This window comes from Eublepharis macularius, chromosome 8 (assembly GCF_028583425.1).
Source record: "Eublepharis macularius isolate TG4126 chromosome 8, MPM_Emac_v1.0, whole genome shotgun sequence".
Lineage (NCBI taxonomy): Eukaryota > Metazoa > Chordata > Lepidosauria > Squamata > Eublepharidae > Eublepharis > Eublepharis macularius.
In genome coordinates, this window is record NC_072797.1 from 104,612,386 (window position 1) to 104,627,764 (window position 15,379).

At 43.9% G+C, this 15,379-nt stretch overlaps 1 protein-coding gene across 1 annotated transcript in view; it reads left to right on the top strand.

The window, feature by feature from the left end:
- Positions 1 to 15,379, top strand: part of KDM4C (lysine demethylase 4C) — a 385,835-nt gene that overhangs the window by 327,844 nt on the left and 42,612 nt on the right. Inside the window, exon 18 of the mRNA XM_054986639.1 lies at positions 11,858 to 12,043. Within this exon, the coding sequence (XP_054842614.1) occupies positions 11,858 to 12,043 (186 nt within the window). The remainder of the gene's footprint in view (positions 1 to 11,857; positions 12,044 to 15,379) is intronic.

A 15,379-nucleotide genomic window follows, 5' to 3' on the forward strand; every position in this document is an offset into this window, starting at 1 on the left:
TGGCACTGGAGACTATATAACATTCAAAAGAAGCAACAACTTTACTGAACATGCAGAGATGGAATAAGGGCAGTCAGAGAATGAAAAAGCTGATGTAAAATTTGTTGGTAGAACAGAATATTTCTTTAAGTCACAGGCAAAATTGTTTTATTGAAGCTTAGTTTGTGTATACTTAATCCTAAACAGTGAGTGATTTTTTGTTTAATGTTTCTTCATAGCATTCCCTTTTACAACTCAGGTTTCCTGATGTTTGGTCACAACTGTTTTCCCTTTACAAGAGACCCTGGAATCCTCCTCAGAGCCAAACACCCTTTGGACATTGGGCAGGAATTAATCTTCTTCTCCTAAAAAGAATATTCTTCTGCATTTGATTTGAATAGGAGTTTCCACTTACTACTTACTCATTCTTACCAAAAACACATACCCAGTTCTATTGTGGCCGTGTAAATGGGTTTCATTATGTGCTGGCTTTTATATTTGGAATTCTTAACTAGAATTCCTCCTCAAAACAATGATGTTACAGTTGGGGCAAAAGATTTCTTTTTCCTCACTCCAGAGGGGAACCAGTCTGACCTTCCCTGTCAGACTCACTCTCAAACTGCTTCTAAACTCGAAAACCTGTCAGCAACCAACTGTCATCCTGAAGGCTGGTTCTGACTGGCCAATCAGAGAGGAGGGAGCATCCTGTCGATCAAGCTCTTATTCTAGGCAATTGTTAACTCCTTCCCTTCCAGGTCTCTGAGTGCTGCACTTAGGAAACCTTCTTTAAAATGCATTCCATCACACCCCCATTTTGGCACAGGCCTAATGAGATTTCAAACCACAGTTCAAATACTTAACAGCAATGCACTATGAATTCCTTGGAAGTACAGACTTCTATTTTAAAAATTGGGGGTTCTCATTTTCTCCCCTTCCTCTTGCAACCTTCATTTTCTCTCCCCCCAACAGCTGCTCCAGTATGTTTGAGGGCCCTGGAAAACAGTGAAGTATGGTATGGACAGTTAAAAAGAGGGAATGAGCAGAAATTGACCCTCTAGCTCTTTTCTGAGTGCTTTTTTCCATTCACAAAAGATCACATTCATGAAAGAAGGAGTGGATGATTTTTTACCAGTTCCCCCTCCTGTTGAAGCCTACGTATTACTTCACTGCTGCAGAGGAAAATAAAATGGGGAGAGAGAAACTAATTTTGGCTCACTACCAATTTGTTTAATATTTTATATAGCTCTACTGTCCTCTTTCTGTCTGAGTATGCCATGATTATTTTGTAAGATATCTTGAGAATTCCAAAAGTTAATATTATACCATGATGCAAAATGCTGCTTAAATAACCAAAAAGTATTTGAAACCATTTTTCTAGCCATCTTATTTAGTTAGGGTTGGCAACCTGTGCTTCTGGACACTGTTCCTTTGGGTGGTGGGACATTTTTTTAAAAAAAAAATTACCATTGTGCTTGATACAATGTCGCTTCTGGTGATATAATATATCATATCACTCTAGAAATCGCCAGACACTGTGTGGCCCTGACAATTCATACAGTCATATGACATCACTTCCAGATTTCCCCAGAAGTGGCATCATCTCCTGCTGGGTGCCAGCCATTGACTGGCAACACTATTTCTAGTATGATATCCAACTGTGATAATAATACTAAAGTTTTTGAATACTCAGTGCTGGTTCACACACAGTTGTACTTGAATGGAGTCCTGTTTATGTGATTATGTGGAAATAATCCTTGTTTTCCGGACTTCAGAGAAGTGGATATTTGTCATATTTTAACATGTTTTTAAAGACAGCTACGCAACTGAAATATTACTTACCTTCCTATAACTTTTCATTGTTCTTTCTTACATTTATATTTAAATCTCACTTAACAAAAAAAATTACATGAATGATCTACAGAGGATGGGCCTGTGTAAATAACATTGCCTACATGAGAACAAACTGGTATGTGTCAGGAGGACATTGATTTAACTCTCCAAGATTTGGCCTGATGGAGTAAGTCTCATATTCACTTTCTCATCATCCTCAACTGAAGCTGAGAGATTATATAATTATTTAAATGTTGGATTCTCCCTGACCCAAGAAGGTTAGACCTCTTTTCATATAACTATGGGATCTTCCAGTTGGGTTTTCTTCAGGATTGGTGAACACAGGATTGGTGGGTGGAGTGTATATAAGGTCTAAGCCTGTTCTCTCCCTGGAAAGGGAGCAGGGCTATCTAAAGAATTCTCCTTGCGGTTTATTTCAAGTTTACGTGAAAATTGTTGATTTTTGTTAAATGCCTAACTCCAGCAGTTCATAAAGGCACCTTGCTTTCAGTCCAACATGAGGGTGACTTTTTAGTGATATGCTACAGAAATGTGTGAAGATGATGTCTGGCAACAAAACCTTCCTAAACCAGGTTATCCATATTCCTCATATAATATTTACACCCGCAATTTACATCTGCATCAGATCCACTTCAGCAGATGTCTAGCGGCAATATGCCCTGCCATTACCCAGGTGCTTCAAAAATGCAACATTTTCGCATGCAGAGGCAGAGAGCATTCACCTACATAATTGACCACGGCCTCTTCATGGCCGGAGCATTGGGACTCTGATCTGTTCCCATTTTGAATCTTTAAGAAATGTTGCAGCACATTGTTGAAATGCCAGTAGGCCAGCCTCAAGGTAGATGAAATTTTGATAGGAGTATTTGTATCACCATCAGAGTTTTCTCCCTGAGCTTGACAAGTTTTCTGTTTCTAAGTATTTGAACATGCAGGTCTTAAATGTGACTGACTGTCTCAGGACGGTTTCCCTCTCTGGTTGTAGGGAAGTATGTGTGTGTGTTTTTAATTTAAATTATCTCTTTTGAGGTTTGCAGCAGAAAAGAAAATATTTATCTTTTAGCTTATTGATATCAGCAGGCAGGCTAGCTAGTCTCAGAAGGATGGAAGGTTTATTGGTTAAGAGATGCAGGCACCCAGTTTGTGATAAAGAATTCTTTGCATTTTTCCTCGGCAAAGTAAATTGCTTGTACAGTATTGCTCAGAACTTAATCCTTTCAGAGCTGCATCACAGTCAATCAGTTTTAAACCGCTGTCTGCTATTAAATAGTTAATATATTCTCTTTTGCCCTGTGTGTGTTTATATATGCCTGTATACAGAAGGGCGATAGAGTGGATGAATAATATTAGGATTACTGTCTGGAATTTTAGTTTCCAAACTGGTTGCAGCTTCCATACAATCAAAATTCCAGCAGGTAAAAGTCCCTATTTGGGAGTGTGGGGCAGGGAGTCAAGAAGACAGTAATGTGGATGTTCCCGGTGAGAAATTTTATCTTGGTACGGGACTTGCATTGTTCTGCAGTGATCCTTCCTTCTTCCTTTTCAGCATATGGAGGGATCATGTGGCTACTAATTGCAAGCTTTGCCCATAGTTTTGCCTCATTCATGGTTATAGCAAATCTGGAAGAACTAGGAGGGACCTTTTGAGGAAAATACAATGTGATTTGGATTCTCTAACCAGATATTCATAGTAAAACTACAGTTTTGTTCAAATAATATTTACAAATAATCAAAATGAAAGTTTTGTTAAAATCAACATAAGTTCTTGCACTAGGAAAGCATGAGTACTGGAAAAAATTATTGAAAACCATAGTAGGGTTGTGCTTGCATAATATTAATTTCTTTAGAGAAAAAAAGCCATATCAGTTTATAAGAAGTACATTTTTATCCTGCCATTCCTCTAAGGAACGAGAAGAACTCATTGTTCATCGGCGGTCTTCCTGTGCAGTCCCACATGGGACTGCGCACGCGCAGGCCTGCCGATCCCGGAGATTTTTACAGCTCTGAGCCACTAGGGGGCGTCCTCGCCTCTCATCGCGCATGCGCGGCCGCTTTTCCCGCCGAAAACGGCTCCTAAGAGGCGGGGCGCCCCCGACGTACCCTCAGTTCCTCTTTTGCCGCCGACTGAAGAGGTTCTTCTGGCTCTGTTGCTAGTGTTGGTTGGTCTTTTTGGAGTTGCGAAGATGTCGGATAAGGCCTTATTCAAGAGGTGTTCGACATGCGACAGAAAGATGACTAAATCTGATGGTCATAAGGAGTGCCTGTATTGTTTGGGAGAAACCCATAACCCACAGGCATGTAAGTTTTGCCGCACCTTTACTTCAAAGGCTAGGGCGGAACGTTCGGGGAGGCTCCAGGCTTATCTGTGGCGGCGGGCGATGGCGGTGACCGACACCGTTCGGAAGTGCAGGTCGTCTGCTGCGGAGGCATCGTCTACACCGACTTCGAAATCGTCGCACAAGTCTCCGCACCCCCGCCCATCCCCGACCTCCACCGTTTCTAGACCTCCGAGCCCGACACCCGTGGCTCGGAGTCCTTCGATTCCGACGGTTCCCGCCCCGTCGGATCCGACGTTGGAGTTGAGACCTGAGACGGAACCGGCTGGTTCCAGCTTAACTGGCTCCCTCCGGAAGGAGTGTCCTACCCCCTCGGAACCGAGGACTCCTCGAGTGGGATCGGTGTCGGAACCTTTGCCATCGGAGCCGGTCACCCCTTCTCCTTCGGAAAGGAAGAAGAAGAAGAAGAGAAAGCACTCGTCTAAATCTGACAAGCAGGTGCTGGAGAGTGTGATTGCCCCACAATCTGAGGGTACCCACTCACCCGTTCTTTCTCCGAATCGGATGGTCGGTTCCAGGGATGTTTCTTCCCCGAAGAGAACACCTGCATCCCGGCGTTCACATGAGTCCGACGTTATTATGCTGGACAGACCCTTGACTCCGTCCGGAGCTCGCCGTTCACGTTCTCGTGACTCGTGGTCTTCACGTTCTTCTAGGGGCCGTCCGTCCCTTCGTTCGGACAGATATAGTCCTTATTCCTATCGGCGTCGTTATCGGGAAACCTCTTATGGTTCCGATCGTGATCGGAGGCGTCGTTCCCGCTCTCCTTCGTTCCGTGAAGTATCCGTGGAGGGGTTCACTCACTCCCCGATTCCTTCAGACGCTGAGTATGAGCACCTCGCTGCCAGTAGATCCTATGATTCTCCTCCTTCCGATTCTCCTGACCGGGCGATTGGTCCTTCTGAAGAAGCATCGCCAACGGAGGATTTTCGTGCCTACAGTGAATTGCTTCAAAGGATGGCTAAAGCCCTTGAAATAGATGTGGTCTCCTCGGAACCACGCTCCAAGGATAAGATTTTGAAACATATGTACTCAGGATCTACTCCGACCCTTGCCTTTCCTATGATTGAGGGCTTCGTTGAGCTCCTGGATGGTCTCAATTTGAAACCTGCATCTATTCCGGCAACCAATAAGAAGATTGAGAATTTGTATCGTGTGAAGGATGAACATTGTCAGTTTCTATCCCTTCACCCACCTCCGTCTTCCCTTGTTACGGAAGATATGCAAGCAAAGCCTAAACAAGGGTCTCTATCTGTGCCTTCCGACAAGGACAGTAGAAAAATTGATTCTCTTGCCAGAAAGGTCTATGCTTCCTCGGCCTTTGGTATTAAGATCGCTAATTTTGCAGCCATGATGTCCGCTTATCAGCTGCTTCTGTGGACAAAGGTAGCCACCTTTGTCCCTCAATTGCCTGAGGACCAAAGGATCTTTCTCAGAGTAATACAGGAAGAAGCGGTCCGGTTGTCTAGACATCAGATTACTGTCAGTAGAAACATGGCAGATACCTCGGCCAGGGCCCTCCTATCTGCCCTGGTCCTGAGAAGATTTGCATGGCTTAGGACCACGGCGCTGCCTCTTGAAACACGTTCCAAGGTGGAAGATCTTCCGTTTGAAGGACAACATTTGTTTTCTGACAAGACAGACGACTACTTGTCTAAAAAGCGTAAGGACAGGATGACTGCCCGTTCCTATGGAGTGACTCAACAGCAGCAGGCTGGTCGTCCGCAATACAAGCCTTATCCTAGGTATAGGCAGCAACGTTATCGGCCGTATTATACTTATGGTGCCCAACAGCAACGTCCGTATCAGACCCCGCAACCCTCCTTCCAGAGGAGGAGGCAAGGTGTCAAGAGCAGGCATGGCAGTAATCAACATCAACCCAAAGATTCTGGACAGACTCAGAAACAATTTTGACAATTACAGGGCCCTGATCCTCATTTTGGGGACAGGCTGGCCGTCTTCTTGTCTGAGTGGTGTACGATCACATCGGATACTTGGGTTCTGGATATAGTTAAAGTTGGATATAAAATTGAGTTTATTCAGTGGCCCAGTCTCTCGTGCCCTATTTTTTCGTCTCCGTCCCCTCAGCCCGGTGTGGTTTCGGAGCTATCTGCCTTATTGTTCAAAGGGGCTATTGAAGAAGTGTCGCCCTCTTCTCATCCCCTGGGGTTCTATTCTAGTCTCTTTGTGGTCGAGAAGAAGGATGGTGGCCTTCGCCCCATCCTGGATCTCCGGAAACTAAATAAGTGTATTAGGGTTCAGAAATTTAAAATGACCACATTACAATCAGTGTTGTCCCTTCTACCCTCTAATTCATGGTTTGGTGTCTTAGATCTCAAAGATGCCTATTTCCACATTTCTATTTTTCCAGATCATAGGAAATTCCTCCGGTTTACCTATGGCTCTAGGGTTTTTCAATACAGGGTTCTCCCCTTCGGGTTGTCCACGGCCCCTAGGGTGTTTACGAAGTGTGTGGCAGTAGTTATTGCCTTCCTTAGGACACAAGGTTGCTGCATTTTTCCGTACCTTGATGATTGGCTCTTGGTTGGCCATTCTGAGGACGATGTTTCTTCCCAAATTTCAATCACTTTGGCCACCTGCCTGCGGCTGGGCCTCTTTGTGAATCAGAAGAAATCCAAACTCACCCCGTCCAGGGTTATCCAATTTATTGGGGCTATTATTGATGGTGATCGAAATTTTGGTTTCCTGCCCCAAGAAAGGGCTCTTAAAATTCAGGCCCTTGTCAGAAAGTTCAAGAGGTGTAGGTTTCAACCTGCCAGGCTCATTCAGGTTTTATTAGGTTATATGGCCTCTTGTACTGCTGTGGTTTCTCTGGCCAAGCTTCGCATGAGGCCGCTTCAACTCTGGTTCTCGCGGGCTTTTAGCCCTGAGAGAGACTCACAAAGGAGGAAGTTTAGTGTTCCCCGTAAGGTCCTTTCCTCTCTTGAGTGGTGGTTGCAAGACGCTAACCTTTTTGGGGGTGTGACCTTTGGGTACGTGCAACCGGATATCGTTGTCACTACTGATGCCTCTATTTTGGGGTGGGGTGCTCACTGTCAGGGACTATTTGCTCACGGTTTGTGGGATGCGGTTGAAGGTGCACATCATATCAACCTTCTGGAGTTACGAGCAGTTTATTATGCTTTATTGGCCTTTTCTGATTTAGTTTGTAATAAGACAGTACAAATTTTGACAGATAATACTACAACTATGTTTTATTTGAATAAGCAGGGTGGCACGTTGTCTAGCGTGCTGTGTATGGAGGCCCTAAAGATTTGGGAATGGGCTATTGCCCACTCGGTTTGGCTGATTGCTGTTCATATTCCAGGTGTGGATAATGTTATGTCTGACCGCCTTAGTAGACTGGAAGGGGACTCTCATGAGTGGTCTCTTCACAACAAGTATTTACGTCCTGTCTTTGCAGAATGGGGTACCCCAGAGCTAGACCTCTTCACTTCAGAAGAGAACTGCAAGACTCCCCAGTACTGTTCCAGAGGAGGCGTCGGCCTCGAGTCTCTTGGGGACGCATTTCAGTTAACTTGGTCAGGCCCTTTTTTCTACCTGTTTCCCCCGTTCCCGTTGTTAACCAGGGTGGTTTCCAAGATGCAGGTGGACGGGACGTCAGCCATTCTGATTACCCCGTATTGGCCGAGACAACCATGGTTCCATGCCATTCTGAGACTTCACAAGGGGATGTATCGATTCCCGGATCACCCGGACCTATTGTCATTTCGAGGGGTCCTACATCACAGAGTGCATTCACTCAGACTGACGGCGTGGCTGATCCTTCAGGACACGGATTCTCCGCGGATGTGATGCACGTCCTCCAAAATGCCCGTCGTTCTTCGACTCGTCAGTCTTATTCCCTGAAGTGGAATAGATTTTCTGACTGGTGCAGGGACAGAGGGGTAGACCCTGTTTCCTCCTCCCTCTCTGAGATTCTGGAATTTCTGTGGGGACTTAAACAGTCTGGTCTAGCTAATTCTTCTGTTAAGGTGTATTTGGCCGCTATTTCGGCTTTCCACCCTCCCATTGACAGGAAAACTGTTTTTTCCCATTACACATCAAAATTGTTTTTGAAAGGGCTTAATAATTTGTTTCCACCTGTTAGGGTTTTAGTTCCGCAGTGGTCCCTACCTTTGGTGTTGACAAGGCTCATTTCTAAGCCGTTTGAGCCTTTGGCTACGTGCCCTATGAATCTTCTTTCTTTTAAAGTAGCCTTTTTGGTGGCTATCACCTCTGCCAGGAGGGTGGGGGAGCTGGCAGCTCTCTGTTGTGACCCTCCTTATCTAAATGTCCATCCGGATAAAGTAGTCCTTCGGACAAAAGTTGAGTTTTTGCCTAAAGTGGTATCAAAATTTCATTTAGCTCAGGAAATTGTTTTACCTGTATTTTTTAAGGGTTTTTCCTCTGAAGCGGAGCGTTCCCTTCATACCTTGGATGTGCGAAGGGCTCTCCTGTTTTATTTGGACAGAGTAAGGTCCTTCCGGAGAGACTCTCATCTTTTTGTTTGCTTTGCGGGCCCTAAGAAGGGTAAGAGAGCTAATTCTCAGACTTTGGCCCGTTGGGTGGTACAGGCTATTTTGTTGTGTTATGAATGTGCTAACTTGCCTTGTCCGTTGGAGGTACATGCTCACTCCACTAGGTCTCAAGCGTCTTCGGCAGCCCTTTTTAGAGGTGTCCCGATGCAAGACATCTGTAAAGCGGCAACTTGGGCGTCTGCTGATACCTTTGTGAAGCATTATGCCTTGGATGTCTTGGACAGGAAAGAGGCGTCAGTCGGAACAGCTGTGCTGCAATCTATCTTCCTGTCCTGATGTGCTTCCTCCTACCACCCAGGTATTTAAGCTTTGGAATCTCCCATGTGGGACTGCACAGGAAGACCGCTGATGAAAAACAGTGTTTCATACCTGTAACTGTTGTTCATCTAGGTCTTCCGTGCAGTAACACATACCCTCCCTCCTTCCCCGCTAATTCTCTTGGTACTTACCTTGCAGTTGGCGGCGAAAGAGGATCCGAGGGTACGTCGGGGGCGCCCCGCCTCTTAGGAGCCGTTTTCGGCGGGAAAAGCGGCCGCGCATGCGCGATGAGAGGCGAGGACGCCCCCTAGTGGCTCAGAGCTGTAAAAATCTCCGGGATCGGCAGGCCTGCGCGTGCGCAGTCCCATGTGTTACTGCACGGAAGACCTAGATGAACAACAGTTACAGGTATGAAACACTGTTTTTCTTCCTCCTTTATTTTATCTTCACAACAACCCTGTGAAATAGATTAGTCCCAAGATTACCTAGCAAGCTTTATTGCCAAGTGGGAATTTGAACCTAGATCTCCCAGATCCTAGCCCAGCCATTACACCATGCTAGCTCTCTGTTTATATAAAGTAGTACAAAACTTTAAAAAACAGCAACACAGAACTCATCTGTAACTCATCTGGTTTGCAAATTTTTGCATCCCTTTTCTCTTTCAAAAGGTCCTCTGTCACCCTGTATGCATTTAGAATATATTTATCATAATGTAAAGTATATCTTTGAGAACTTTTTAAATTTTAGACACAAAAAAGAGGCTGTTTCCACAATCAGTAGTAAAGGTCTGTAGTCTGATTATTTTGTAGTAGTTCTGTTGCATTATATGGAATATCTGTAGGTTAACATTAATGTGGTAGCTTATTTTCAGTACTTCTGATTATTGATTATTTGACACTTATATTTTGCACTTAATGAATAAATTAGAAAATATTAAATAATGCAGAATTTGACACTGCATTTTATTTATCTGATGTAAACAAATTTGTCTTTAAAGTAACAAGAAACTCAGCGGGATTTCAGATGAATACTGAGTCAGCAGAAATGCACTGTAAAACAGTTGACTTCTGTGTGTTCTATTGAAAGAGCTGGGGTTAACCAATAAAGACTCTCATGACCTAGGACCCTCATAAGAACAAGCAGGGCCAGTTTCAGGTTTTGGGGAGCCCTGAGCAGAGAGTGGTCGGGGGCCCCAAATGCCCACTGTCAGGCTCCCCTTCTTGCCCTCCCATCTATGTTCCTCTATCAGCTGGTGCGTCCTTCCCTTGCCCACTCGCAAGCTCTCCCACACCTGCAGTCATAGCTGCCCACACTGCCAGCACTCCAATGGTGCTGGGTGGTGGGTGCCACTGTGTACCACTCATATGCCCTTCTCCAGCAGTACTAGGCATCACTTACAGCTGGCAGCAGAGGTGACAACTGCGACAAAGCGATAGAAGGGTATAAGTGCAGGCATCAGAGGAGATGTGTGAGGAGGGAGTCAGAAGGAGTGGGCCTCACCAGAAACCATGCGACCTGGGAGTTGCCCCATCTTGCCATGTGCTGACACTAGGGCAGACTGCAGGAACTCCTCCAGCCGTATGTGCCCACAAAGCAACTCTAATATTCAGTCCAGAGGATTATTGGTAGTTCCTCCACTTAACATTGCTCAGGTTTGTACTTTTGTTGTGCCTGCACCAATGCTGTGGAATCGGCTTCCCAAGAAAGCGAGGAAGGCATAGATTTCAGAGATTCTGTAAGGTGAAGTTTTTCCAATGTGCTTTTAGCAGCCCATAAGGGGAGGTTGTGTCCTGCATTCTGTTGATTTGCATTTCTGTTTCTTTTTGAATGTGATGTAAGCTACTTTGAGTTCTGCTGATTGTGAGAAACATACATGCATGCATGCATACATACATAACGTTTAAAATAAAAACAAATATTTCACTGCCTCAGCAACTCAAGCTGTCACGTGGGTTGCCAAGTCAGTAAAGTGCACCATGAAGGAGGATGCAATCGGTGTTGCTTGTGCCTGCTGTCCCCTTCCAGCATGATCAGTTTCAACTGCCTTCAGAGGCCTTTAGGTTTGCCAGCTGGGTTGAGAAATTCCGAGATTTGAGGGTGGGAGGTGGAGCCTTGGGGGGGGGATTTGAGAAGTCATAGAGTCTACCCTCCATCATCTCTGAAGATCAGTTGCAATTCCGGGAGATCTCCAGACCTCACCTGGAGGTTGGCAATCCTGGGCCTTCTTCAGCCATTTGCTTCCTATCCACATGTTACAATGCTGCTGCCACCCCAGCTCCAATATGCTACAGAGATCTCTAGCCCCTTGGAGCCAGGTTGGTGTGGAGGCAGTGCACACTGACGTTTGGGGCCCAAATCAGCCTTCTGCAAAGTGTGTGCGTGCTCTCCGAGCGGTGCAATAATGTCATTCCCAGGAGTGATGTTGTCGTGCCGTCCCCAGGAGCATGACTGGAAGGCCCGTTCCCTCACCTTCTCCCCCCACTGGCCAGGTGAGTGGTGGCAGGGTGGTGATGGAGGGTGAAAGCGATGGATCCTCTGCTCCCACTGGAGGATGGGATCTCTACAGTGCACACAGAACACTGTGCAGAATTCTGATTCCTGGGCTCAATCCAGAGTTGGTTAAGCTGACTGTTGTTTACTTAAATTTCATTTATTTGAACAGAACATACCCTTATTGTATTACTAATAATAATGTATATCGTTCCATCAATATACTTGATATTACAGTTTATCCAAGCTTACTCTTCTCTAGATTGCACCCTACAACACGTTTGAGAGTTATGTGTGGTCTAAAAGCACAAACTTGTGAAGTCTGAAATAAGCTGGTAAAGCAGAACTTGTTTGTCAGACATTCATCGTCAGGTTCATTGGATTTCTTTCTTGGGCCTACAGAAATGTATCTTCTGTCGACAAAGGATTAAGAAAACATCTGGTGCCTGCATCCAGTGTTCCTATGGACGTTGTCCCGCATCTTTTCATGTTACATGTGCTCATGCTGCAGGGGTGCTGATGGAACCAGATGACTGGCCTTATGTTGTCTACATCACATGTTTCAGGCACAAAATGCATCAAAATGTGGTAAGGTTCTACATAATTTAATTATAATATTTATTTTAATTATTTTCATTTAAATTGTTTCAGTTAGAAACAAGAATTTCTGATACCAGATTGAAGCTAAGTCTTGAGGCCCATTGTTCATTAATAATATGGTGCATAGTTAGTTCATGGCTGTTGCCAGACTGTGAGAAAATGCTTAGACTACTTGGTATGGTTGAATCAAAATTAATGGTAAAGTTACGTCCAGTAGATAAGTCAGTTTTCCGAGCTTTTTTTTCCATGGAGGATTTTTCAAATCCCTAGGAACTCTTCTTAGGGACACTCCAGCCAGTGTTCTTATAGGCGTTGTCCTGCATCTTCCTCTGAACTCTTCCTCTGAATTAGATAGAGGCTTTGTTATGATCTTCACTTTCTTTAGGGTGGATTTTGCTTTAATCTTTCCCTTCACACCCTCTGGGTAGTTAGCTGCCCACCAGGAATATTAAATTCCAATATATTTTATTTTTCCCTTTGGGAACATGTTTATGCGTCAGGCTCCTTCGTGGTTCTATGTGGCCCTGAGGATAGGAATGGGAGATAACAATGTGCTACTCTGGGATATAACAAAATGGCCTGATATAGACCACCAATTGGGCATTCCTTCAGCAAATTACTTATATCCCTCCAAATAATTGGTGTATAGAATTAGGAACAAATCCTTTGTTGTCCATGAAAGAGCTCCATTTGAAAATCAAATATCATCCCAATGTTAGGACTAATAGTATATTTTGAAAATTTGAACTGTCAAGGTACTATGACCCACACAAATAACACCATACATATAGCTAAGCATTAATACATGATGCACTGATGGTTACCATGCATTCACACTAGCATTTACCATTTCAGTGAGCCATTTAGTCTCTAAGATTTTTTTGCTGATAAGATAACATGAGTAGCTGAGGATAAGAATGTAAGAAATAATACTTACGTAAAATTGTTTTCTATACAATTTTGTGACTTTACCTTCTGAAACGGAAATATGATGAAAAGCCTGTCTTTCTAATGGCTAAGAGGCTGGCTTAAGGGCTGAAGTCTCAAAATGTTTTGCTTCGTCATAAATCTTCTAGGATCTATCATTATCATGTGACAGAACATTTAGCCTTCTATCCTAGTAAGACAGTCCTTTATAACGCTTAGTTACGATATTTCGTTTCTACACAGAAAGTCAACATTATCTTTTTGTGTATGTCTTTTTTTACGACTACTTTGGTTAATTTGTAGCTTGAGCTAAGCAAAAGAACATCATACTTTCCAAACAACAGCTTGCACTGTAATGTGTCAAACACCATTGATGTTTCTCTAATCTGATAGAGCTCTTTGCTTAACTGTCCTTTCTGATCAAAACTGACATTTTAGCATCAATAAATACTTGGACTTCTCTGTCAAGAAATTTTTGTGAACATACTATAAATTATACAGCAGAGTTATCAATAACAGTTTCTGTATTGCAAGTATCAAATTTCCCAGCAGAATAGTGGGTTGGTAACTATAACACAGTCTCTTCAAATTGTGTTGTATTGCCATTTAATGGTTTTTATACCACTATCCAATGCCATGGGGAACCTGCACAGTGCTTCACACCACAGCCAATTTCCATATGAAACATGAGGTAAGCAGTTTGGGAAGAATGTGGAAGTGGGGAAGTCAGGCATCCATCATCAGCCAAATCCTGACTTGAATTATCTGGATTAAATCCTAGTGTGCTCAAAAGGGCAGCACTGGAGTTTAGGCTCTAAGGGTTAAGGTAGCACACATCCATTTTCTATCAAAGCAAACAGCTTCATCCCCTACTTGCTGTTTCAGCTATGAATGTCACTGGCCCTTGCTGAGTGCGGCACCACTCCTGTGTGGCTTCACATATTTCCTTTGCTTCTTTTAGCTTACCTATCTACATAGCTGCTTTGAGGGGCTAAGAAGAGGCGGAATTCCATCTGATTGCAAACATCAGGATCTTTTACTTCTCCTGGGCCGTTTCCAGATGGCTAACCTGCCTCCGGAACGTTGCGCCATCTTGTGGGGAAAACGCGAAATATGGCAAGATGGCGCAACATTCTGGAGGCAGGTAAACCATCTGGAAACGGCCCTGGACTGCTTTCTCCATTCTTCTCCCAGATCTGGACCTTGCCTTGTTTCTGTGGTTTCAGATCCTTGGTTAGGAGTGTAGATTTACCAACTAACCAGTATAGTTAAAAGTTGAGGGAGTCTAGGGGTGGAATTCACAAGAGGCAAGGGGTTAAGTGAAGGTAGCACTCAATACTGTGATTTCTTCCCAACCCTATTAACATCTTCACTGCCCCTTTGAGTGCAACTAAGATTCCGTAGTCAACAACATATATGCTACTATCCTTAGTGGCTGAAGTGTGATCTATATTTTCACTATCTATTTCCATAAGTTTTGTAACTTTTCCATAAGTTTTGTAAGATTTCCATAAGGCAGTTTTGTAATCTGAGCGATGAAAAGTGTAGGGATGCCAGTTCTAGGTTGGGAAATAACTGATGATTTGGGAGATGAAGCCAGGAGAGGGTGGGGTTTGGGAAAGGGAAAGATCTCAGCAGGTTATAGAGTCCACTCTCATAAGCAGCCATTTTATCCAGGGGAACTATTCTCTGTCTCTTGAAGATCAATTATAATTCTGGGAGCTCCTCCAAGCACCACCTGAAGGTTGGCAGCTGTAAGTGCCTGGGGAGGGCAAGGTTTGGAGAGGGGATGGACCCCAGTGAAGTATAATGCCATAGAGTCCATCCTTCAAAACTGCCATATTCTCCAGGTGATCTCTGTAGTCTGGAGATCAGTTGTAGTTCCAGGACATCTCGAGGCCCCATCTGGAGGTTGGCAACCCTGAGAAAGTGGCTTAATTCAAATATCTCACTTAATGTTTCAAAGTATTCCACTATATTCTTTTTACTGGTGCTTTTGCTTTAGCCCTGTAAAGACATTGAGTGGTTTTCTGTCTTCAAAGGTTACAATAATTAGGTAACAAAGGTCAGGGAACATGTAATCAGTTTGCATATCTCACATGTCTTTTCAGCTAGATTCTGAATTCAGAATGTTCTTTCTTTCTAAATCGTGCCATTGTTTTAACACCTCCTGCTGTCTCTACATTTGATAACCCAGTTACAGACATAAGCCTAGTAAATTTTTACGATATACACATAGCACATAATGAAAACTGTTGCAACCAATGAGAGGCTCTGCTTCAAAAATGGTCTGTGCTTTTATTAGGGGAATGAGAAATGTCATGTTTTATGTTATGGGACATTTTGTGAATGTGAGAGGCAGGCAAGGCGTGTTTTTATGGAGTTCTTTATTCTGAC